The 24,160-nt window shown below is 51.8% G+C and overlaps 1 protein-coding gene across 6 annotated transcripts; it reads right to left on the reverse strand.

Moving 5' to 3' along the window:
- Window positions 1–69: 69 nt before the first annotated feature.
- Window positions 70–24,160, reverse strand: APBB1 (amyloid beta precursor protein binding family B member 1). Of its 6 annotated transcripts, none has more exons than XM_004050589.4 (14): window positions 23,977–24,160; window positions 15,258–15,992; window positions 8,580–8,755; window positions 8,421–8,477; window positions 8,252–8,337; window positions 8,078–8,141; window positions 7,509–7,658; window positions 7,015–7,142; window positions 6,508–6,622; window positions 6,279–6,363; window positions 5,923–6,006; window positions 1,043–1,158; window positions 729–905; window positions 70–647 (listed from the first exon to the last, which is right to left on the reverse strand). In XM_004050589.4, the coding sequence occupies exons 2-14, from the start codon at window positions 15,976–15,978 to the stop codon at window positions 480–482; spliced, it is 2,127 nt and encodes a 708-aa protein (XP_004050637.3). In that variant the 5' UTR covers window positions 15,979–15,992; window positions 23,977–24,160; the 3' UTR covers window positions 70–479. The 6 variants fall into 6 exon arrangements, with proteins under 6 accessions (XP_004050637.3, XP_055211242.1, XP_018892772.2 ...); XM_055355267.2 differs by having other exon boundaries at window positions 8,580–8,770; window positions 23,977–24,078; XM_019037227.3 differs by lacking the exon at window positions 23,977–24,160 and adding an exon at window positions 23,616–23,786.

The raw sequence follows: 24,160 nt of genomic DNA on the forward strand, positions 1-24,160 counted from the left end.
GGAGCAAGATCATAACTGAGGCACAGGGTAATGGGTTAATGGTGTGGTCCAGGCATAAGAAGGCACAGAGCAGTGCAGACAGACTTTATTAGTGATATCAATACAGCAGAGGTGCCCATGGAGCAGGGGGAAGGGACCCATGCCTGGACCAGTCCCTTCCTCCTTCTGCCCCTGCTGGGTCCCAGGAGGATGAGGCCTGGCCTGGACCAGTTCCTCCTGTTCCACCTGAAACACATGGGGATGGAGAACCAGGGCTGGCCTTGCTTCCTGCTCCTCTTGTTACCACTCCAGTGTTATCACTTCCTTGAAGGGATTAGATCTCTCCCTCCCCAGCTCCTAGGCAGGGAACCGTAGCTACTGGGGAGGGGCATATTTGGGAGGCCTGAGGCCTAGGAATAGCCTCTAGACCCCTCCCTGACCCACACCCTTTAGTTCCCTGGGGCCCAACACAAGCAGATGGAGGGAAGGTGGGGGCTTCTTCATGGGGTATGAGCCCCCAGCCGTTTGGGCTTCAGGGAGCCCCACAGCGACTGAACACCCCTGCGGACAGTCCACCCTACACGCCGTGCCACAGACTCAGCAGGGGGTGCTGGGAGGCAGGAGGTGGAGGCCTGGGAACGGGCATCCAGACACTTCTGGTAGCGAAGCTGCGGAGGCAAGCAGGGCAGTCACTCTCCAGCCTGCCTCACATGGGGCCACGCCACCACCACACCACCCTACTAGCTTACCATGCACGCAGCCTGCACAGCCTCTGAGAGGCTGGCAGCATTGGGCTCGCACCAGAACATGTGGCAGCAGAAGGAGGCTGGGCCGGCAGCCATGATGAATGCAAACGTGTGGACATCTCTGCCCACGGCCAGGAAGGAGAGGAAACGCACCCGACACTCTCCCAGCACTGCCTCTGTCTGCATGGAGGGAACTCAGTTAAAAAGGAACACCAACCCCACACTGTGTTCCACATCCATCTTAGCAGCTCTTCCCCTCACCCCCCATCTCCCCTCTATGGCAAGGCACAGCCACGACTTCTACCCCAGCTGTTTACCTGCTGGTGCAAGATGGTGAGGGTAGCAGGAGCCACACTGACATGACTTGGGGTCCATTGTTCACGGCTGCTGGAGGACAGGACTGACTCGAGGGCCCCATTAATCACATCTACCCCTAGAACATATGGACACAAGATACCACTGAGGGTAGACAGAGGATACCCCAGCTCTACCCTGGACCTCTAGTTCCACCCAATCAAACCCAGGGCCTTTGCCCCATCCCCACTTTGCCAGCCTACATTTTGGACAATGCTGTCCAAGTATCCCTTCCCTGGGGCTCTCCTCCCCTGGCTTCAGTAACTGGACATTTTCCTGCTTTTTAAAATCTTGGATCCTAGGCTCGTTATTTTCACTGGCTCTGCCTATTCCTCCACACTTCTGAACTGACTGACCTCTCCAAGTTCTGATTTCCCCAAATCATGCTCTCTCAGCGCTCATCACACTCAGACACCACATTGCTTCACACTAACTCCCAAATCAGGCCCTACAGGCCAGTCCTCTCCCAAGACCCGATTATTTTTTAAGATATCTATCTGAGGAGTGACTACTCTGTATCACATTGTGCTAAGTCATTACAGTGTATTACCTCATTTGTGCCCACACAACAACATCACAATAGATTACTTTATTTCCATTTTACAAATAAGGAAACGGAAGAGATAGGTAATATGCCTTAGGTCACATCGAGGAATGGGGACCTGAGCTCAGGCAGTCTGATTCCAGAGCCTGGGTTCTTAGCCATGCCTTTCTCCTACCTCTTCTCTATATTACTAGTTTTCAGAACTAGAAGGGCTTTCAAGATCTTAGTTCTACTCAAGAATGTCTACAATGTGCTCAAGAGCCAAGGAACCCAAGGTTCCTGACTTTTAGATCAATCAACTTTCCCTTATAACACATGGCCTCCTCCATCCACCTCAAACTGCTGTGAAACATTTCCCCTCATGGATCCCACTTTTGCTTGCACTCAGCAGAGCACCAAGGCAGGAGCACATGTTGTGGCGAAGGCATCAGTTCTAGTCCCCACACTCATACGCTGGCCATGTGATCTACTGTCTCTGCACAATGCCAGTGCAAAAGGCACATGCCTCTGTGGTCCACTCCCAGGCCTTCTGCCCCTTTTAGTGGCTCTCAGCTCCCACTAGGAGCAGACCACATGGACTCTTTTGGGCAGAGGACAAATGTCTTCCTTGCATGTCTTCTCCCATCTTGGCCTTGCTCATCTGACTTCTAGCTGGATCAAGGCCAAACTGCTCCCAAAAGCATACAAGTCTTCCAAAAACTGGCCTCACCAGAGCTGTCAAGCTTCATATTTTACTGCCTGAGCTTCAGATGATTTGTGTAGCATTATTATTAATAACTAATCTTGGCAAATGGCCTGTAAAGCAGATGGGGAATACAAAGCAAGAGAAGAGAATGCCCTTGAGAGACAGACTGCAACTGAGGGAAAAGCCTCTGTCTTGAGTGCCCTTTCCCTGCTGGACTGAGAAACTCCAGACTGTCATCCTTCAGGGCTCCAACTAGGTGCTGTCTAGGAAGCCATGCCTGCTGCAGGGCAGGGAGAGGACAACTCTGAGACAACTCTTACCATAACGTCTTGTAACTGCTGGAAAACTTTTTTCCACACTGGGCTGTGGCCATCTCAAGAACAGAAATGGAATTTAATTCATCCCTCTGTCCCCAATTCTAACACAGGGCTTATCTGCTGAAGAAATTCCAGATGCATGAGCAAGTCACTCTCAAGGCAACAAGGGCAAATGCACCCAAACTGGTAAAACCAAGTGTCACAGAAGTGGACGGGCCAGGTCAGATTGCAGAGTGCTTCAAAAGCCAGGCAGAGGGGTGTGATGTTTATGACATTTAGGCCAGGGCAATTGGAAATCTCAAAGTTCAGGTGTGTGAAAGGGACATCATAGTCAAACTGCTGAATAGATGGGGCTGTGGGAGATGGAGCCTGGCCTCAGAGTCTTGGGAAGTTTGGCAGGGAAGCAGTGAAAGCAGTGGACCAAGGTATGGAAAAAGGCTGTCAGATTTGATAACTCAGGACGAAAACCTACACTGTGGCCTTGACCTCCAGCCCCACATGCAATCCCCCTAATCCTGCTGCGCTTTTCTCTTCTTTTTTTTTTTGTATCAGTTGTTGCCTTCTAACATACTCCATGGTTTACTCATTTTATTGTCTGTCTCTCCTTGCTAGAATGTCAGCTAAATAAAAGCAGGGATCTTTGTCAGTTTTGTTGATCACTGCATGCCAAGAAGCTAGAATAGTGCCCGACATGTATCAGGCATTCATTACCACTTGTTAAATAAATGAATTATTAATGAATGAATATTGCAGCTTCTGGAGGGGCTAATGTTTAAAAACGAGCATAAGATAAAGCAGGAAGTAAGTTTAGAGACCACTTGTCCAAGCGGAGCAGTCAAGGGTCACAGGCAGTTGATCTGGCATAGGGACGACCAGAGTCAAGTGGTAGATGGAAAGAAGCACATATGGGAATGGGGGTAACAAATGGAAGAGCCAACAAGGGTTTAGAAGTTGAGGACGAGAAGGAGGAAAGCAAAGGCGTAAGGGTCAGCATGCTTTTCTCACCTCCAGCTCCAAGTCTTTGGCAGTGCCATTGAATCCAAATGAAATACCCACTCCACTCTGCAAATCCAAGCCTTCTTTCAAAACCTCAGTTCAATCCCCACCTTTTCTAAGAAGGGTCCCCTCTTTCAATGTAAGATTTTGGACATGAAAGTCAGCATGGCATAAGGGAAAGTGCAGAGAATTAAAGATGACCGGGGTTTGACTCCCAGTTCTAGCTTTCCTGGCCATGTAATCTGAAGCAAGTCTCATTTATTCATTAATTCATTTTTTATTTCATTCATCAAACATTTGTTGAGTTCTTCCTGTGTGTCTTTTGACATGATACCCTACCACTTCTTCTTCAAGTAGCCTCTTTTCTTCTTCCTGCCTCTCTCCAGTTGTCACTATCCTTGGCAGCTTCATCCTCTACACATCCATTGAATGTTGGAGGGCCTCAAGGCTATGACTAGCTTCATTTCCCTTCTCACTTCAGGATGCCCACTTTCCAGGGCCAAGCTACTCTACATCCGTGGCTTTGATTACCTCTACAACCCAATAATCCCAAAACTTCTATCTCCAGCCCAGACCTCTCCTCTCAGCTCCAGATCTGTGAATCTAACTGCCAACCTGACTTTGCCTCTCAGTTTCCCCAAAGGCATCTCAAACTCAGCATGTCCAAAAGTGAGCTCACAATCTCTACACTCAAACTGGCCTCTTCAAGCATCTGCCACCTTGAAAGAAATAATCCACTATCCAGAAGGTCCAACAGCCAGGAACTTAGGAGTCATCCTTGTCCCTCACCCACATCGAACCAATCACTGAGGCCTGTTGACTATACCTGTCTAAACAGCTCTTGAATCCACGCACTCTTCTTCAGCTCCATTGTTGCCCAAGATACTCTCATTACTGGCCAGGACTACAGCAAGAGCCTCCTAACTGAGCTGCTCACATCCACCTCCACCCACTTAACAGTCCCCTCCATGAAATAGCCAAAGTGAGCTTTCAAAATTCAAATCTGATTAAGGCAAGTGCACTCTTGGAGACTTCAATAACTCCTTGCTGCCCTTAGGATGAAGAAAAAATCATTAACATAGCCCCTGAGGTCCCTGACCTGGCAGCCTGACCACTGCCCAGCTGTCGGCCTCATCTTGCATTGGCCTTCTTTCAGTACCTTGGAAATGGCAAAGTGCCTCCCACTGTAGACCCTGATCTTCCCCCATCCCACCCCCACCTCTACTCCACTTGACCGCATTCACTTCTATTTATTTTTTGGATTTCAGTTCAAATGTCACTTTCACAGGGAAGTCTTTTACAACCTCAGACTAGATGAAATTCCTTTGTTATATCTTGCTACTTTCTCTCAATGAATAACTCACACATTTATTTGTGTGATTATTTTATTAATTCCTGGTTTTTTTCTACCATAACCTTCTATAACCTCTATGAAAATGGGACTGTGGCCACTGTTCTCCCTGTGCCTAGTCCAGGGCCTGCCACATGGTAAGCTTCAAAGGTATTTGTTAAGTGAATAAACAAATAAATAGCAGATACTAGGAAAGCACTGAAATATAAGAGTTAACCAGATCAGGCCAGGCACAGTGGCTCACGCCTGTAATCCCGGCACTCTCAGAGGCCAAGGCAGGTGGATCACTTGAGGTCAGGAGTTCAAGACCAGCCCTGGCCAACACACTGAAACCCCGTCTCCACTAAACCTACAAAAATTAACCAGGCGTGGTGGCGGGAGCCTGTAATCCCAGCTATTCAGGAGGCTGAGGCAGGAGAATTGCTTGAACCCAGGAGGCGGAGGTTGCAGTGAGCTAAGATCACGCCACCGCACTCCAGCCTGGGGGACAGAGCGAGACTTGTCTTTAAAAAAAAAAAAAAAATTCTTTGCAACAATGAAGTATGTGACAACTATGCTCACTGTTTCCTTCTCCAGATGCTCCCAGCCCACAGCTGGTGCTGTAACACTAAACCCAGCTACAGGCTGCTGTCTGGTGTCTCCAGTCATCTAACATCAGCCTCCCAATCCCACCAAAGCTTTTCCATGGGATGAAGGAGTGGGGTCTCCCTTTGTGCCTGGTTCAGCACCACTCACGTGGCTGATGCTCAGCGAAGGCGTGCTGACTGCTGCTATGGGCAGGACAGGAAATAGAGCTAGGACAGAAGTACAGGGAGGTGGGATGCATTTTAAAGGGTAGGGAGACACCAAGCATGAGGAAGGTCTGGTAGAAGAAGTATTGGAAGGCAGAGGGTAGGGGCAGAGTTTTAGGATCAAGGTAGCAGCTCCTGGGTATAGAAGGACACACATACCAACAGGTTTAGCAACAGGTACATTCCCCAGGTAATAGACTTGGAACTTCTGGACCAACTCATTCTTAGGCGCTGGGAATTCCACTATGGGAAAGAAGAGAAGGTTGATCATGGTGGCAGATCTTGCTCACCCCCAGCCCCGCCAGCAGGGCATAAGCTGGACACTTGCCCAGCCGAGGCCCTACTTCCATCTCGTCCCCTGCCTCCCTTTAACCGGAGTCCCTCCACGTATTGGAGTATTCAGTCTTCATGTGTTCATTTTTCTACCAGCGCTGTCCAGGAGCTCATGCCTTTCCTTGGGTCACCCACCTTTGCCAACAAAGCTGAGCTGGACCTGGAGGGGTTTTGACACTGACCTTGGAAAGGGACATCCACAAGTTTAGAGTGGTCCAGAGAGAGTCCATTTACCAAGCAGCGGGCATTACGCCGTTCGGCCATGATCTGAGGAAGGAAGGGAGGCGAGGAGCCAGGGAGAATCTATTAGAGCCTCATTGCCCTGGGGCCCCCCTACCCCACTCAGTGACCCCACCCACACCCTTGTAGAGCAAAGGTGGCAACTAGTCCAGGGAGTGGAGGGGGCCGTGCCTTAGAGCAGATCTCATGCAGGCTGGTGGCGATGTTCTTGGCGGGTGCCTCACAGCGAAACACGTGGCACTTGAGCATCTGGGTCAGCTTATCACGAGCTACGTAGGCAAAGTCCCTGTTGGGGGAGGGGCACCTCAGTGTCTCCCAGTACCATCCAGTGCCGAGCCTGGTCCCCACCCCACCCATGTCCTCCCTGCCCATCACAGCTCCTCCGGGGCTTCTGCCCACAGCTGGTCCCCCATAGGTGCTGCCTTCTGGGGGGGCGGGGTAGACAGGGAAGCATGCTGAGGTGGAGGGTAATGGTGGAGCATAGAGGGTGGGAAGGGGCAGGGCAGAGGAGGGGAGCTTGGGTGCTTCCAGGCATCTGGTCCAGGTGTAGGAGGGGGAAAATAGGTATAGTACCTCTCTCTGGGTCCAGCAGCACAAGAGAGGCAAATAACAGAGTTAGAGAGGAGGACTCTGATGCTGGATGAACTCCCACCCTGGAATCCCAAGCCCTATTCCCACCTTCCACTGTCCCGCCCGACGCCCCACACGCGGATGCTGATGATGGGTTGGGCGTGCAGCAGTGCCTGGCTCTGTGGCTCCACTAGCTTTAGTGTCTCATCCTCCAGCTGCAGTAGCAGATCCTTTCCCTGCAGGACCAGAAGCAGGCACTCAGTGGGACTCCAGCCAGGATGGTGGCTGACCTCTGACCCCTGCAGCTCAGGGGATGTTAGCCACAGCTCTGGGGCCCCTGCTTTGGTGTCAGACCACCCGCCCTGCAGGCCTCACTCTAGTGGAGGTCACGTGTCATCTCTCACATTGACTCCACTGTTGTTAGGCTACTATCTCCCAAGGTCCTAGCCTGGGGTCACTTATCCATCCCACAGGGCTGCCACTTAGGATGGGCCAATATCCCCCTTTCCCAGCCTGCTTGTGGGCAGGTCAGACCTCCCATCTCTCATAATTCCCTTCACACTCTCACAGTACCACCCCCTACCCCCGGCTCAGGTCCTTACTTCCCCCCAGCCCCCAGACATGGGGTCATGCAGGTTGTTTTTGTGGTAAGAGAGCTGACGGATGCAATTGTTGACTGCCACACTGCTGCGTCCAGGGGCCAGCTCCTCCTCGGTCATCTCTACCCAGCCTAGGGAGCGCACAGCGAAACACTGCCAGACACAGAAGAGGGGCAGGAGGTAGAGGATCTGAGTCAAAACTGGAGAGTTCCTGACTACAGAGTGTGGCAGGAGGCAGGGTGTTCTGAACTAAGACGGAGAAGCTCCTCAAACAGGATGTGGTTAGGGAGAGGGGGATGTGGTTAGGGTGAGGGAGATGTCAGATGAGACCCCAGCTAGTACAAAAAAGCACCTGAACTAAGACTACAAGGGCCCCCAACCTGGCTGTTGGGCTGGTTGATTTAAAAACTGAAGTGCCTCCAGCTCAGACACAGGGCTCTGTGCTGAGACTGGAAGAACTCCTAACTCAGGACCTGGGGAACTGCGCTGAGACCCCTCAGAGCACAACATTAGGGGCTGTCTGACAAATAAGAGGGCCCCACACTCAGAATGGGTGTCAGTCTTGAACAAACCTTGATCCCTGGGTTGGTATTCCGTGGGGGAAGCTTCTCCTCCTCTTGGGGCAACGGCTCTGGGCTGAAGGCAGATGGTAATACTTGGCACAGGGCTCCCATAAATGGAGCTGTCCCAAGGCCCCTTCCAGACAGATCCATCCCACTGCCAGCTCACTGCATCTGGCAGCTCACCTGAGGCTCTGAGCTGGGAAGGTCAATGTCCCCTCCTCAGGTTCCTTCAGTCCCAGCTCCATTGGGGCCTCATCACTGGGTTCATCCTTGGGAAGGGGATTGAGGAATCAGTATCAAAATGATGCCCCTCCTCCAGCTATCCCGTGGTAAAGCAGGTCCCCTTACCCACCTTCCAAAATTCTCCATCCTCAAAGCCTTCTCCATGAGCAAAACCTGTCCAGGTGAGCTAGGAGGAGGGATGGGAGTAGTGAGTGAGTGTCCTATCCTACTCCAGCAGCACACACTCCCTCCACCCCTGGCCCAAAATCAACAGGCCTGTGAGCCTCACCTGGGACTCCTCTTGGGGGCTGCTCCCCTGTGAGGGGGAGGCCCGGCCGGGGGGTTCCCACTGGGTGGTCCCTGTTGGGATGTGCCAGTAATAGGTCCCTGAGGTGTCCTGGACCCTCATCCATCCAGCCGGCAGGTCGGAATCCGTCTCGAAGGCGTTGGGGTTCCAGAAGGAATCTGCCAGGTGGGAGGCTTGGTGAGGGTCAGCCTACCCAAAGAGCAGACAGCCGGTGCCTATGCCCGGTCCCCTCTGAGACCCCATGGTTGAGAAGGGGTGGAGGAAGAGCTATACCACAACACAGTTCCTGCTTCTGCCTAGAGCCTATAGTCTGGAGTCACCACATGTGGGGCCACCAGTAGGGGACATGGCTCAGGTCTCCTCCTGGGCCCTGTTGGTGGCTAATGTGGCCACACTGTGGAAAGGACGAAGGCAGGGAGGGAAGAAGGAAGGGAGCAATGAATGTTGGGTGACCCCAATTAACCTCCTTTCATACATATCTATTATCTCAGTTAACACGAAGGTGAACACATTCTAGCTCCTGCACACATACATGTATACACAGACACACAACACATACAAGCCCTACCACACACCTGTGCAGCCACAAACACCAGGGTATGCAACACAGAAAATGCCAGCACAGATGGCAGGTATCACACACAGGTGCACATGTATGTGCAGGGGCAAACACACACACAAACTTTAGCCATACACTTATGCAAACACCACAGAGGTGTGTGTGCATGCAGCTAAACATACGAGCCCCTGCCACACAGGTGTGCAGATACCACACCACAATGGCCCCAACACGTGTGGGTACCACACACACAGGCAGACCCACACTCAGACACACGGCATACGTCAAACCCTGCCAAATGTGTGCAGACACCACAGACGCTCACTTCCTGACCCTTGCTGCACACAGATGCAAGCAAACATGGCATGCACATACACACATACCTCGCATCTGTGTCATACACCCTTGTCTGCCGGCAGAGCCACACCACTCCAACCCTGTAACCTGCTCATGCGTCCTCTAACTCCTCTCCGTGTCAGCCCCACCCCACATGATGCCCAACCTCATGCTGCCCCTCACCTGCGCTGCTGTCCTGCAGGATAATGGCCAGGAAAAAGTCCTGGGAGAACATGGCGCTCATTCCCGGCCCCTCCTGCCTCCACCCTCCCTCCTCACAGCCCCTCCAGCCCAGCCAGCTGGGCTCACAGCCTGGTGCTGGGCTGCAGAGAAAAGCTCATCCCGCCCCCTTCTCACCAGGGCAGAGCGTCTGCCAGGCAAGATCCTCCCCCGCTTGGAGCTTGCTAGGGAGGGGCCAGGACCACCATGCTAGGGAATCTCCTTGGGGGGTGGGGAAGGGAGGAGAAAGGGAGGTTCATGAGACCCCAGCCCCTTCTGCTCACACCTCTTCTTCCTCGCCCTGGCTCCCCTCCCCCAGTCCTGAATCTCCATCCCACCCTCCAGTGGTTACCTCGGTGCCTAAGCCAAGCCCAGTCTTAGGGATACCAGGAGACTCAGCCCCTAAGGAATACCCCAGCTGCCTGGGGCCCTGCAGAGCCTATAGCTGTCAGCATAAATAGGGTGTGGTTTCAAGGCCTTCAGGGATCCCGCCCCTGTCCAGGAACTGCACAGCAGTTTGAACCCAAGGGTGGGCTTTGAGGTCCTGAGCCCCAGCAAGCTTGAGGCTGGGCTTGGGGCTTCCCAGCACCACCCCCCACCCCTCACCTGCCAGGGCCCAGCTAGGCTGCAGCGTCTCCTCGGCAACCGCAGCACCAGGACCGGCTGGGAGCGCCCAGACTGCTGACGTGCTTCCCGTTACCAGGGAAACCAGGAATCCTGACTGGTCCAAGAGGCAGTACTAAGGGACAGGCAGTCCCAAGACCCCGGCTGCTGGGCAACCAGACACAGCAGGGCTGGGAGTGGGCGTGGTTACTTCAAGGTGGCTGCACACCTGATGAGAGTTATTCAGGCAGGGTGCTTCACCATCCTCAGCTTCCAAATGACGTGGGCCCACAGACACCCAAAGAGGAGGGGCTCTTGCCCATCCACCTTCTAGGCAGCCATCACCGCCTCTCCTCACCCCCACTTCCCCCTAACTCACACTCTACGGAATAAGGTTTTCAATAGGCACCTGAAACTTAGCTGAGGCTCAGGGAATACCTGCTGTTCCCTAGAGACCTTCCATTGCCTCAGGACTCTCCTGCTAAAACCTTCCAGGAACACCACCCTAGGGCCTCCATGCCCTCCACAGCCACAGCCTGCTTCATGAGGGCTGGACACTTCTGGAATCTGGGGACCAGTTCACCATCTCCTGACTGAGTCACACACACCAATCCATCTGCCATCCCTGTCAGCCTGTACCTTCCTGCTTCAAAGAGCTTCATCCTTCCGATCTGTCCTGGAAGGGCAGTTTCTCCCCCCTTGGCCATCTGGGAGGCCCTTCTGGAGCTTGGCACATCTCCCTCCAAGCACAGCCCACCCAGGCCTTTGCTTTCACACACATGCATTTATTCCAGAACGCACACCTTCACTCCTGCATCGAATCATGCGACACTTACACATAAAATACATTAAATGTTCACATATCATTCCTTCCTTCCTTCATTCGTTCATCCACAAATGCCTTAGTGGTGAAGCCAGGTGTACTCACTTGCTCAGGAATCAGTGATTGACTTAACGCTTTCCCCTTCTCTCCACCCCACATAACTAACATAGCCCAGGCTACTAGCTTTTTTTTTTTAACCTGCATCATTGCAAAAACATCATAACTGGTCTTTCTCTTCCTATCTGGTCTCCTCCAATCTCAGCTGCACAGTACAGCCCAAACGATTCTTCTGAGATGCTAAACTAATCAAGTAATTTTCCAACGGAATCCTCTTAATTGTTTTGTCACTGCCCTCAGGATAAAGTCCAAATTCCTCCCCAGGTTTTATGTGCTGTCATGAACCCCTGTCTGCCTCTCAGCCTTACCTCTGGCCACTCCCCTTCTCTCTCTTTGCTTGGGACATGCCCCCTTGTCCTCTCCCAGCCCACCTCCCTTTCTCTCGATTTTCACCTGGCTATCACCTACCTCTCCTTCAGACATCAGTATACAGGTCCCTTCTTAAAACTGACCCATTGCCCTCTCCCCCACCACTCTCACAGGCAGGGTCAGGGGCCCCTCCTGTACTTCCCCAGCCCCAGAGAGATCATCGCACTGATCATAACCACCTGTTTCTCTCTTTGTCTCCTCACCAGGCTGTGAAGGCCAGGAGGTAAGAACATCTTTGCCCCATAGTATACATTTCCAGCATTTACGATAAGGCCTGGAGCAGAGTATGGATTCAATACAGGCAGTAAAGTTTATTCATTCATCATTCATTTAATTCATGAATTCATGCATTTATGCATTCAATCCATAGCTCTATGAATATCCTACAATAGGAAGGAGAATACAATTTTTGCTCAATTCTAGCCTCATTTCTGCAGGAGCACAAACCTTCTCTGCAGCCCTCATGGTCACAGCAACACAGTTGTAAAAGAGTGACTTGGCCCCTTTCCTGGGCTGGCCCCCACCTCTATCCTCAATTCACCAAGTCTCCACCAGTACATGATCCTTGAGAATCCTCTTGCCACTCCAACATCCTTGCTGAGGTCACTGCCCAGCAAACCCGCCCCAGCTCTTCAGCAGTACTATCCCCCTACTCCTAGAAGCTTCATAGGTAGTTCAGAGTTGCAGCCCCCACAGTGACCATCCCAGGGGCAACTGAGCAACTAGGCCTCTATTTGGCCACTGACTCACACCCCCTAGTCTTGCAAACTTCCAACCTACAACCTGCAGACTGATGCAAGCCTCAGATAGATTGTGTGTGGCCTGCACAGTGCTTTTTAAAAAATAGAATTTGTTGTTAACGTTTAGAAATTGGGCTATTTTACACCAATATCTAGTTTTCAGTTTCCCTTTAACTGGCTGCATTGAGACTATATTTTTCCTCACCCCAATCCCAAAAATAATCAGCTGGAGTGCAGGAGGGGCTGTTCCTTTTAAAAGGAGTTGAGACAATGACCACCAAAGGCCACTAACATCACAAAAAAGAGAGGCAATCAGACTTTGCCTTTAGTAGAAGTATTTAATACCACCTATGAAATATTCTTGCAAAAGCAAAACACAAAAATGCTCAAATCTGAATCTGATCAAGGCTCTAGAACTAACTACCAATTTACAGGAAATCCAGGGGAAGAGGAGCATGGTAAATATGACCACAGGAGAGAGTCTGAAAAATCCAAACCATAGAAAACTCAGGACAAGCAACATGATTCTCCAGTTAAAAAACAAAAGCAAAACTGCAAACAACAACAACAAAAAAAATAGAAGGGGAACTTGATCAAACATAACTTTAAGAGACAGATCAGGCCAGACATGGTTGCTCACGCCTGTAAGCCTAGAGCTTTGGGAAGCCAAGGTAGGAGGATTGTTTGAGAACAGGAGTTCAAGACCAGCCTGGGCAACATGGTGAGACACTGTCTCTACAATTTTTTTTCCTTCTTTTTTTTTTTTTTTTTTTTGAGAAGGAGTCTTGCTCTTATTGCCCAGGCTGGAGTACAATGGCTCTATCTCAGCTCACCACAACCTCTGTCTCCTGGGTTCAAGTGATTCTCCTGCCTCAATCTCCCGAGTAGCTGGGATTACAGGCGTTTGCAACCACGCCCAGCTAATTTTGTATTTTTAGTAGAGACAAGGTTTCACCATGTTGGCCAGGCTGATCTCGAACTCCCGACCTCACGTGATCCACCCGCCTCGGCCTCCCAAAGTGCTGGGATTACAGGCATAAGCCACCATGCCCAGCCAATGTTTGTATTTTTTGTAGAGACAGGGTTTCACCATGTTAACCAGGCTGTTTCTGAACTCCTGGCCTCAAGCAATCCACCCACCTTAGCCTTTCAAAATGCTGGGATTACAGGCGTGAGCCACTGTGCCCAGGCTCAATCCAGCCTTTTTAAAAACATATGTCAACTGGATATTTAATGATATTAAAGAATTATTATTAAATTTTTGTAGGTACAGTAATGATATTGTGGTGGGGTTTTTTTTAAGAGTTTTATTTTTCAGAAATGCAAAAGTAAACTGCTGTTGTTGTTGTTGAGAAAGGGTCTCTCTCTGCCATCCAGGCTGGAATGCAGTGGCTCAATCATGGCTCACTGTAGTCTCGACTTTCTTGGGCTCGGATGATCCTCTCAGGTCAGTCGCCTGAGTAGCTGAGACCACAGTGGCTGATGCCACCACTCCCGGCTAATTTTTTTGTCTTTTTTATAGAGGAGGGGTTTTGCCATGTTGCTCAGGCTGGTCTTGAACTCTTGGGCTCAAGCAATCTACCCATTTTAGCCTTCTAAAATGCTGGGATTACAGGTGTGAGCCACTGCACCCAGCTGTAAACATTTAAAGATAAAAGTATTTGCTTCAGAATAACCTACGCTGGGCCTAGGAATGGAAGAGAGCATGCAGGTAGCAAGATTAGTTAGGTATTGATAATTGGTAAAACTGGGTCATGGGTAAATCAGGCTCATTATTCTTTTCTCTCTATTTTTGTATATGTTTGAAAATGTCCAGAATGAGTTTTTCGAAAGGGGATGGTGTGCAGCCCTAGGCTCATCTGAACTGCATGTTCTCCACAAAGATTGCACAGTTTGGGGTATGGGTATTGTGTCCGCCACCTGGTAAGGATAGGGGTCTTTCCTAATCTTTCTTAGACCTCCATCTACAAAACTCCAGGGTTTTGGTTGTAACTATAGCCCATTATCTCCACTCTTTGTTCCTCAGCTTTTCCTGTATTCGCTACACGACATTAGAAAATGTGGAGACTCAGCTTAATTTAAATGGACATATTTAATGATTAAGCCCTGGAGTCCTAGTATCTATTCTCCTCCCCCTACCCAAAGGGTTTTCTTTTCTAACTTTTAGTCAATATCCTACTCCTGACAAAACTGTATCCTTGCAATGGTGCTGGAGCATGTGGATTATAAGCACACAACATTCCCAGTCTTTCCAAACAGACCTCTGTGGGGAGCTGCTGGCTGCTCCCAACAGGCGTGACCTGTTAAAACGGGGCAGACTGGCGACAGAGCGAGACTCTGTCTCAAAAAAAAAAAAAAAAAAACGGGGCCGACTGTCCCAAGTGCACCTGAGTGCATTGTGCTCTATGCATTGGCGGCAGCATAACACGGGGCCAAGAGCTCAGGCCTGGACTGAGACCTGGTTTAGATTTCAGCTCTATTGTAATCTCAGCCTGCCTGTGGTCTCGAGAAAGCTACTAAACCTCTCTGGATCTCTTTTTTGTTATCTGTAATATGGGAATCATCATAGTATTTACCTCACAGCTTCATTGTAAGGATAAAGCCTGAAAATGCTGAGCAGAGGGCCAGTTACCTAGTCAGTGCCCAGTAAATTAGTCCACTTATCAACCATGGTGGCATGCATAATGAATAGATCCATCCATCCGGGCATGCATGATGGTCAGATCTACCAGAATGTCCAAGCAGTCTCTGAATGAAAAAGCCTGGACATGGCCTGCTGTGGCCTCAGGGTATGGGCTCTCAGCTCACATCAGGCTGGCACTGGCCTCTGTATGACAGTCCTAACCTCTGCCCTCACACCCTCCCACATGCCCATATCAAGCTCCACAAGGTACCTGTGTCCTCTGGGGAGCCATAGGAGGGGCTGCCCTGGGATAAGGTAGCCCAGCTTGAGTCCTCATCACTGGCTGCACTGTTCCGCATGCCAAACAGGAGGCTGGCACTCTTGCTGTGTTCCCGGGGGCCATCTGTAAGGGCTTGGGGCCTGGGAGGGGCCTCCACACTCTCCAGGGGCTCAGGCAGCCCTGGGGGAGAAGACAAGTCCTCCTCCTCCTCTTCATCATCATCATCCTCCTCCTCCTCCTCGGCCTCCCCGGCCGCCTTCTCCTCTCCCTCATCTGGCCCCTGCTCTTGAGTGCTGATGATCAGGCCAGGTCCTCGTAGGCCTCGGTTGGCTGCGTTGTGAGCTGAGAGCTCCAGCTCAGAGTACAGGTGTATCAGGCCTTTGGGGCCCAAGGGTGCCATCTCAGGCTCCTGGCTGGCCTCCTCCGCCAAGGTCAAGGTCACATTGCGATTCTGGTCACGGTGGGCCGTGGCGGCCCGCCGGAGCTGGTTCTGGCCCTCTTTTAGCCACTTGGCATTGGCAGGGCCTGGCTCAGGCCCACCACCCTCCCCCATGGCGCTGCGCAGGTCCTTGGGTCCCACAGCTGTGGCCTGCAGCTTGGCGTTGAGCAGCTGGTTGTGGGCAGCGTGCAGAGGCAGGGGTAGACTCAGTGCGGGGCCTCCGTGGCTGTTGGCATTAATGGCCGACTGGCTCAGTGATGATGGAACAGACATGGCCTTGGCAGCTCCTGTGGGGTCGGGAGGGGAGATGCTGTTGAGCCTCTGGTCCAGAACAGCAGCATCACTGCTTCTGCCCCAGGGCTATGCCCTGTGCCTCCTCATCTCCCTGCACTAAGCAGGCTAGCACCCATGGCTCTCTATCCTATGAGAATGACTGGGTTCAACTTCTGTCCCAGCACTATCATCCCCATCACAGTCCAGGCCCAGGTCTGAGGCCCACCCCATCCCTATATCCCCTGCCCTGAGCTTTCTGGGATGGCACAGCTGGCGCCTGCCCTCAGTCCCACCAGCAAGGCCTCCACACAATGGCTCTCTGTGCCTCCCCACCCCCAGCTCTTCCACCCAGGGCTTACTGTGCCAGGAACACCACTAGGGTGGGACCGGCTCGTGTGTTTTGGACACTGACCACTGACTGCCCCTCTCCGGCCGCACTTCCATCCCAAGCCCCATCACTGTAAGCTCCTCCGGCTGTGTTCCTATTCCCAGAAATCACTCAGCTCAGCCAGCCCCCAAGCCCACCCCATACTAGGGACTGTGAGGACAGGAGCAAATAAGCTGCAGAACCAGCCCTACAGGGCATGGCACTGGAAGGCAGGTCACAGAGGGAGGGCGCTCGGCTGCAATTCATGGCTCCTCTGGCCAGAGGAAGCTACATCTTGGTGACAATTTCCATGAAGTAGCTCCCCTTGGGCACCGGTCCCTCTGCCAGCCCTCATAATGCCCTGTCCTGGATCACTATGGGAGCCTTTCCCCTGGGCCCCTCAGCCTTTCAGATCTTTGTTTTTTGGGGGTTGTTTGTCTGTTTGTTTGTTTTTGAGACAGAGTCTTTCTCTTGTTGCCCAGGCTGGAGTGCAATGGCACAATCTTGGCTCACTGCAACCTCTGCCTCTTGGGTTCAAGTGATTCTCCTGCCTCAGCCTCCCGAGTAGCTGTGATTACACGTGCCCACCACCACGCCCAGGTAATTTTTGTATTTTTAGTAGAGACGGGGTTTCACCATGTTGGTCAGGCTGATCTCAAACTCCTGACCTCGTGATCCGCCCACTTCGGCCTCCCAAAGTGCTGGGATTACAGGCATGAGCCACTGCGCCCGGCCCAGCCTTTCAGATCTTTGACCAAATGTCGCAGCCTCAGTGAAGCCTTCCCTGAACACCCATTTTAAAACCACAGGCTACCTCCGCCCCTCCTCAGCAATCCCTAAACTCTTCCCCAGCGCCTGTCACCATCTGACAAGCCAGTTTATGGTTTACTTTGTCTAATGATTGTCTCCTCATGACTATAATTTATAATTTCCATGTTGGTGAGGATTTTGCCTTTTTGGTTAAATACAGTATGCCTAGTGCCTAGCGTAGTCCTGGCACAGAGCAGGAACTCCATTAATATTTGCTGAATGAATGTATGAATCAGTCCCCATTTCCTCCAGGCTTCGCTTTGGCATCTCCTCTGCCAGTGTCAGAAAACACTTTGGTTACGTTACTATGCCTCATGGTGCCCCTAACAAACTCCACCTGCCTTTCAGGTAAGAGGACGTCCTGTTCCACAAGGACAGCTCCCCCTCCAGACCCCTCCCTCTGCCTCCTCACAGCCCTTCGTGGGTCAGTTTCTCCGCAACCATTTGAATCCCAATTATCCTTCCAGCCCGCCACCCAGGGACCCACCCTCGGCCCCATTCCATCCTCCCCACTCTCCCTGATCTTCCAGTTGCTCTGCTGCTCTCCTTCCCGGACCCCCACGAGAAAGTGCTCTCTCCCTGGACCCTCACCAGCCCCCGATTTCAGTTATTTCTCCCTGACCAATCACTGCCCACTTCTCTCTCATCCTGAGCCCTCCATGCAAGCCCTCCTTCAGACAGCCCCTACCACATTACTCTCTCCTCCCTCGATGGCCTCACTGATTCTCTTGTCCTACCCGACCCTTCCCCCAACAGACAATTCTCCCTCACTGACCATCCCAACAAACACTGCACTGCGCTCTTTCTAATTCCCACTGTACAGACCTTTCTCCTTGATGTCTTATCTGAGAGTTCCCTATCTCCCTGTTCCTCTACTAAGGAGTTCTTTCTTTCCCTGACTCACCACTACCCCCCTTCCCTCTGTGTTCTCAGCGCTGAGCACAGGTGTTGCAGCTACCTGAGCAGGGCTTGCCCATCTCTCCAGGTGCGGTGCGCCCAGGCTGGAGTGCAATGGCACGATCTCAGCTCACTGCAACCTCCTGCAGCCTCCTGAGTAGCTGGGATTATAGGTGCCCACCACCACGCCCAGCTAATTTTTGTAATTCTTTTTTTTTTTTCTTTTAAGTAGAGATAGGGTTTCACCATGTTGGCCAGGCTGGTCTCAAACTCCTGACCTCAGGTGATCCACCCGCCTCAGCCTCCCAAAGTGCTGGGATTACAGGCTTGAGCTACCGTGCCCAGCCCCATAGCTCACCTTTCTACGTCTCTAGTTCCTCAGACACTAGTGCTATGCTGCCCATACATCTATAAAATGAAAAAGGTTTCTGTGCACGTGTCTGCCTCACGTGTAGCTGTTGATCTGCTCAGTGTGACTCCTCCTGGCCAACGAGAAAACTCACGGCCACTGGAATAAATGAAGAAAAAAATAGCTCTACCTCCTCCCAGAACCACAGTAATCTTCCAAAAATGGAAACCAGATTGTGTCACTCCCTGGTTCAGAAAATTAGAGGGCTCACCACTGCCTTTAGGATAACGCCTGCACTCGTTAGCAGACACCCAAGAGCCCTCTTAAGCCAGCCTCTATAACCTGTCAGACCTCTCCCCACCTCCCGCCTCCTTTATACCTTATACTCTAGCCACATGAAGTGTGGCAGATTCTGAAACATGTCGCACACTCTTAAAGCCCTGGGTCTTTGTTTATACTGCTCCCTCGGCCTGGAATTCTGTCTCCCCTTGTGAGAACCTCTGCTTGTATTTCAAAACTAACCTCAGCAGTTACAGCTCCTAAGCAGTCTTTCCTGTTCTCTCCCCACCATCAAGTGACTGTTCTCTCCTTCGTGTCCCACAACACCCAGAACCACATTCTATCAGAATATCTGAGACGGTGTCTTATTCAATTTCACATTCCCATTACCAAAGAGAGTGTGCCGTGTGCCGACACAGACTGGGCTGTTGCAGAAGGAAAGGACGGATGAACAGGACAGACACAGGGGGTGGGAGGATCTAGGAAGCTCAGAACTGGCTGGGAATAAATACCGAGAAAGGCTGTGTGGCCCAATGGGCTGGGGAGGAGCAAAGGGAGTGTTTGGGAGGGTGTCAGAGAATGCCAAAGGGTCCCTGAGTGGGAAGTAAGATGGGACAGGAATCCTGGAAAGGTGAGGGCTGAGATCTAGGAAAAGGGAGCGAGGGAGGTAGCTTAAACCAACATCTTGGCACAGACACTGTTCAAGAGTGGCATCTCCATGGGTGTCAGGAAGCAGAAGACTCCACGACTCTGCCATGCTCAGAGGACCTTAAGGATGGCAAACCCTTCTCTGAAGCAGTAGTGTACAGAGCCAGGTTTCTCAAAGGTCAGGCAGAGACCAACCTCCTTGGCACTAGGAGATATGATCTGAGAAGGGTGCATGCACTATGAGGCTGAAACAGTGAAGAGCCAAGTTGACCTCAGGGCAGCCCCGCCAATCTGGTCACCAGGGCAGGAAGTATTAGAGGAAGAATGGTGAAACTGTTTAAGTGCTGAAGCCTGAGCATCTAGCCTGAGGTGGTGTGGTCACCAACACCCCACTGCTCGAGGTCAAAAAGATGATCTCAGTCCAATTTTTTAAAGAAGGAACATAACCTAATCTCTCCCCTCTCATTGGAGTTACCAAAGGATGCAAAGAGCCAAATGGGTTCTGGCTCAAGGCAGGGAGCTGGGCAGTGGCCTCGGGGCAGGAAGTGAAAGAAGTAGTCACTAAGCCTGAAGATCCTGGCATCAGACCACAGGGGTTGGGGCTGAGTCTTGCTCAAAGTCAGGAGTTGTCTAATCTGACAGCTTCCCATATGCCAGGCACTGTGCTAGACACAGAGGAGAGTGATGAATACGAAAGAAATGGTTCTTCCTCCGGAGGAGTTCTCAGTTCAGCGGGAAACAGTCATTGAACAACCTGTTACAATGCAGTGTAACCCAACATCTAGAACAGAGCCTGGCACCCACAGCATTCCCTATTTGTTGACTGAATATCATGAAGGAGGAAGAGGAGGGCATTACAGGAACCTGGGGCTTACTACAGCCAAGACATCAGCAAAGGCCTGCCTGAGACTAGGACATAACTCTCCATTGGCCACCCCTCTCAGAGGCTGATCTCCCCTCCTGATTCACAGAGGAAAGGGAAGCCATCCAACTGGGGAACATCCTCAAACATAAAAACCTAACCAAACTTCAGCACCTATCCCTTTCTCTCCTTCCCAAAACCAACTGCTTCACCTATGATTTGGATTCTTCCTATGATGCCTTTCCAGGAATTTTATACCACTGTTTATCTATTTTCTCCTCTATATGATCAACCTCTCCTTCTCAATAGGATCCACTGTCTCCCAACTTGACCTGACGCTCCTCCAGATCCACTCACTGCTCTCTTTCCTCCCCCATACAGGCAAACTTCCTGAGAGAGTTGTCTCCACTCACTGTTGCCACTTCCTCACCTCCCACTCACTCCTCAACCCTTTCCAAACCTGCTTCCACTCCCAACACGACTCAGTAACAGCTCCTACCAAGGTCAACATGACCCCTGTGTCATTCAATCCAACAGACACAGTGCTCATCTTGGTTGTCCTACCAGCAGCATCTGACCCCATGAATCTCTCATCCAGCCTCTATCCGGGGCCTCCACACTCTCATCTCCACACTCCTCATCTCATCTCGTCTTTTACACTTCTTGTTACTGTTTGCTGGGTTCCTAGACTCCTCTGCTGGCTCACCTTCCTCTATTAGCCATTACCTGCTGGAGTTTCTTATGGCTTATTCTCATGCCCCTTCCTCTTTCTCATCCTATAATCAGTATAAGTATTCGTTAATGCCCACAGCTTCAGTTATACACCGATGACTTCCCAATTCAAATCTCCATTTCAGACCCCTCACCTGAGCTCCAGACAAGTACATTCAACTTTCTACTCAACATCTCCACTTGGACGTCTCAAGCTAATAGACCCACTCGTGTTTCCCACTCCCACACACTAACTGGTCCTCTTTCAGGATCCCGGCTCATGGAATGATAGAATCCATCCTATTCTGTGAATCTGAAGTAGGGGTACATCTTGACATGTCCTTCTCCTGCACTTGCTATGTCCAATCCATCTCTAGGTACTGATGATTTCCTCTCTGAGAAAAACTTCTGGACTTCATCTACTCTCCACATCCACTACCATCAAGGACAAAGACCCTAAGACAAAATTCCCTTTTTTTTTTTTTTGAGATGGAGTCCTGCTGTGTCACCCAGGCTACAGTGCAGTGGCAAGATCTCGGCTAACTGCAACCTCTGCCTCCCGGGTTCAAGCGATTCTTCTGCCTCAGCCTCCTGAGTAGCTGGGATTACAGGCACACACCACCATGCCCGGCTAATTTTTGTGTATTTTTAGTAGATATGGGGTTTCGCCATGTTGGCCAGACTGGTCCTGAACTCCTGACCTCAGGTGATCCGCCCGCCTTGGCCTCCTAAAGTGCTGGGATTACAGGCGTGAGCCATCACTCCTGGCCCTTAAGACCAAATTCTTAACATGGACTAAATTTCCTGCTCAGTCTGGCGCCTGCCTTCCTCCTCCCTGCCCCTGGCTTTGGTCACACTGCTCTGCAGCCTCAGTAGCCTTCTGATTCCTCGAAGACATGTGTTTTCCTTCTACAAGGTGTTTGCATGTGATTTCCATGCTTCCTGGGACCTCTTCTCCTACTCTCTAAGTTGAATTAACTTCTACTCATCCACTATATTTTAGTTCAAACGTCATGTTCTCAGAGAAGCTGTCCTCCGACCCTCTCTCCCTATCCCCGAGACCAGTTTAGCTACTGCTCTTGCGCGTTCTCAAGGCACCATACAGCTTTTCTTCATGGTACATATTACATTTGTAATGTTATTCTTATGTGATTTTTCTCCTAGATTGTCAGCTCCAAGGACTCAGTCTCTTTTGCTCACAATTATATCTTCAGGACATAACACAGTGCCTGGCATATATTAGGTGCTGAAATCATATTTATTGCATGAATAAGTGATTGGAAGCATTTTTCAAAGGATCACTCTGGGTACTGTGTTGAGAACAGTTAAAGGGAGGTAGGCAAGAGGGTATGCTATTAAAGTAGTCAAGGAAAAAAAAAGGTGGTGGCCCAGATTAACTTTGGTGGCAGTGAGGAAAGAGCGAAATGAATGGATTTGAGAAATATTTAGGCAGTGGATGTGACAGAACTTGGTGAAATGAGATGCAGAGAGTGAGAGAAGGGGTTAATCTCAAGTCTTGCTCATGACTCCAGATTGGCAAAGAGCCATTTTTGAGATTTGAAGGAAGAACAGATTTGGAAGTAGGGTACAGAGAAAACCACAGAAGATAATTTAGCTTGGAATCTATAGGTTTGGAACTCCTGTTTGTCTTTCAAGGAGATGTCAAGAGAGCAGCTGGACATATGAGTCTGGATTTCAGGAAAGAAGTCTGGGCTGGATATATAAAATTGGGAATCATTAGCATATATATGAAATTTGAAGCTTTGGGAGTAGATAAAATATCTGGGGAGAAAGAACAGATAATGAGAGAAGACAGCTCGGGACAGAGCCAAGAGCCTCACCAGCATCTAAAGAGAGGAGGAGAGGAAGCAAATGAGATTGAGAAGAGCAGACAATGCTGTAGGGCAGAAAGCAGGAAAATGCTTCAAGGAGAGTGAGTTGACATACCCCACCGAATACTACTCAAAGGTAAAGGAGATAACAGTGTCCACTGGAGTTCTCCACAGGGAGGTCTCCGGTGACCTTGGCCTAGACAGTTTCAGTGGGTGTCAGGGACACAGAGTGGAGTGATTTTAAGAATGAATGGGAAGTAAGGAAATGAAGACAGCAAACGTTGACTCTGAAGGGTGGAGAGAGCTGGGACTATAGCTAGAGGGGCTCAGAATGCAAGAGATACACAGGCCGATACAAAACAGGTTAGGAATTGGCAGTGGGAAAACTGCTCCTAATCAGTGTTCTTGCCAGTGCTAGGCCTCCTGGCTGAGCTGGGGACACAGCCGCCCCAGGGCACACCCCTCGGTCGCTGAGGGCAACAGAATGCGGCTTGACAGATCCAGGGCCTGGGACCCCTGCTGGAATCGGCGCGGCCTGCCAGCCCACCCCACCCCACCCCACGTCCCCTTCCCGGACTTGGGCCTCCCCTCCCCCCACACCCACTGCCCCTCGCTTCGCGTCCTCCATACCCGCCCCTAGTCACCCCGAGGGGCAGGAGGTAAAGGGCTGCGGAAGGGACGGTGTGAGGGCCCGAGTGGACCCTGCGATGGTGGGTATGAGAGGACGGTCTGCAGGCGCGCGGTGGAAGGGCGACCCGGGGATGGGGGATGGGGCCGGCCGGGGGACCCGGGCTGCCGCAGGGTAGGGGCTACAGGGTCCGCCGGCCGCTGGGGATCGGGACGCAGCCACCGGGGCTGGGCAGGGGCAGGGACACCTCCTACCTGCGCGGTGAGGCCCCGGGCCCAGATGACGGAGGTGGCTCAGGCTGCGGGGTTCGGGCTCCGCCGCGGCTTCTCCATCACAACATCCCCCGCCCAGGAGCGCGCGGGCCGCGGGGCCGCGCCCCGAGCGGCGGAGGCGCGCGCAAGGGGAGGGGGAGGGGCGCCATCTTGGGGCGGGCGCGGGAGCGAGCTCGGCGGGCGCGGCACTTGCCGCAGCTTCTTGGGGGCCTCACCCTGCGGGCGACCCTCGGACCTCGGTGAGCCCCGCGGTCCAGCCCTCCCAGCAGACACCCCTGCAGCCGACTCCCTGGGACCCCCGCCTAGCGCGGCGCCGTCCTCCACTACTGTTCCACAGACTCACCCTGCGCGCCCCGCAGGGCCCTGGTCCCGCACCCAGGCCGGGAGACGCGCGGACGGGGCTGGAGCCCGAATGGCGGCGGCTGTGCGGCGCCGCGGCCGCGCCGGGAAGGATTCCCGGGAGGCACTCTGCTCCGCTCTTGCTGCACCGCTCCCTGACGTCCTGGTGGGGAGGCTCTGAGGACACA

The sequence above is a fragment of the Gorilla gorilla genome, chromosome 9, assembly GCF_029281585.2.
Source record: "Gorilla gorilla gorilla isolate KB3781 chromosome 9, NHGRI_mGorGor1-v2.1_pri, whole genome shotgun sequence".
NCBI classification, from domain to species: Eukaryota; Metazoa; Chordata; class Mammalia; order Primates; family Hominidae; genus Gorilla; species Gorilla gorilla.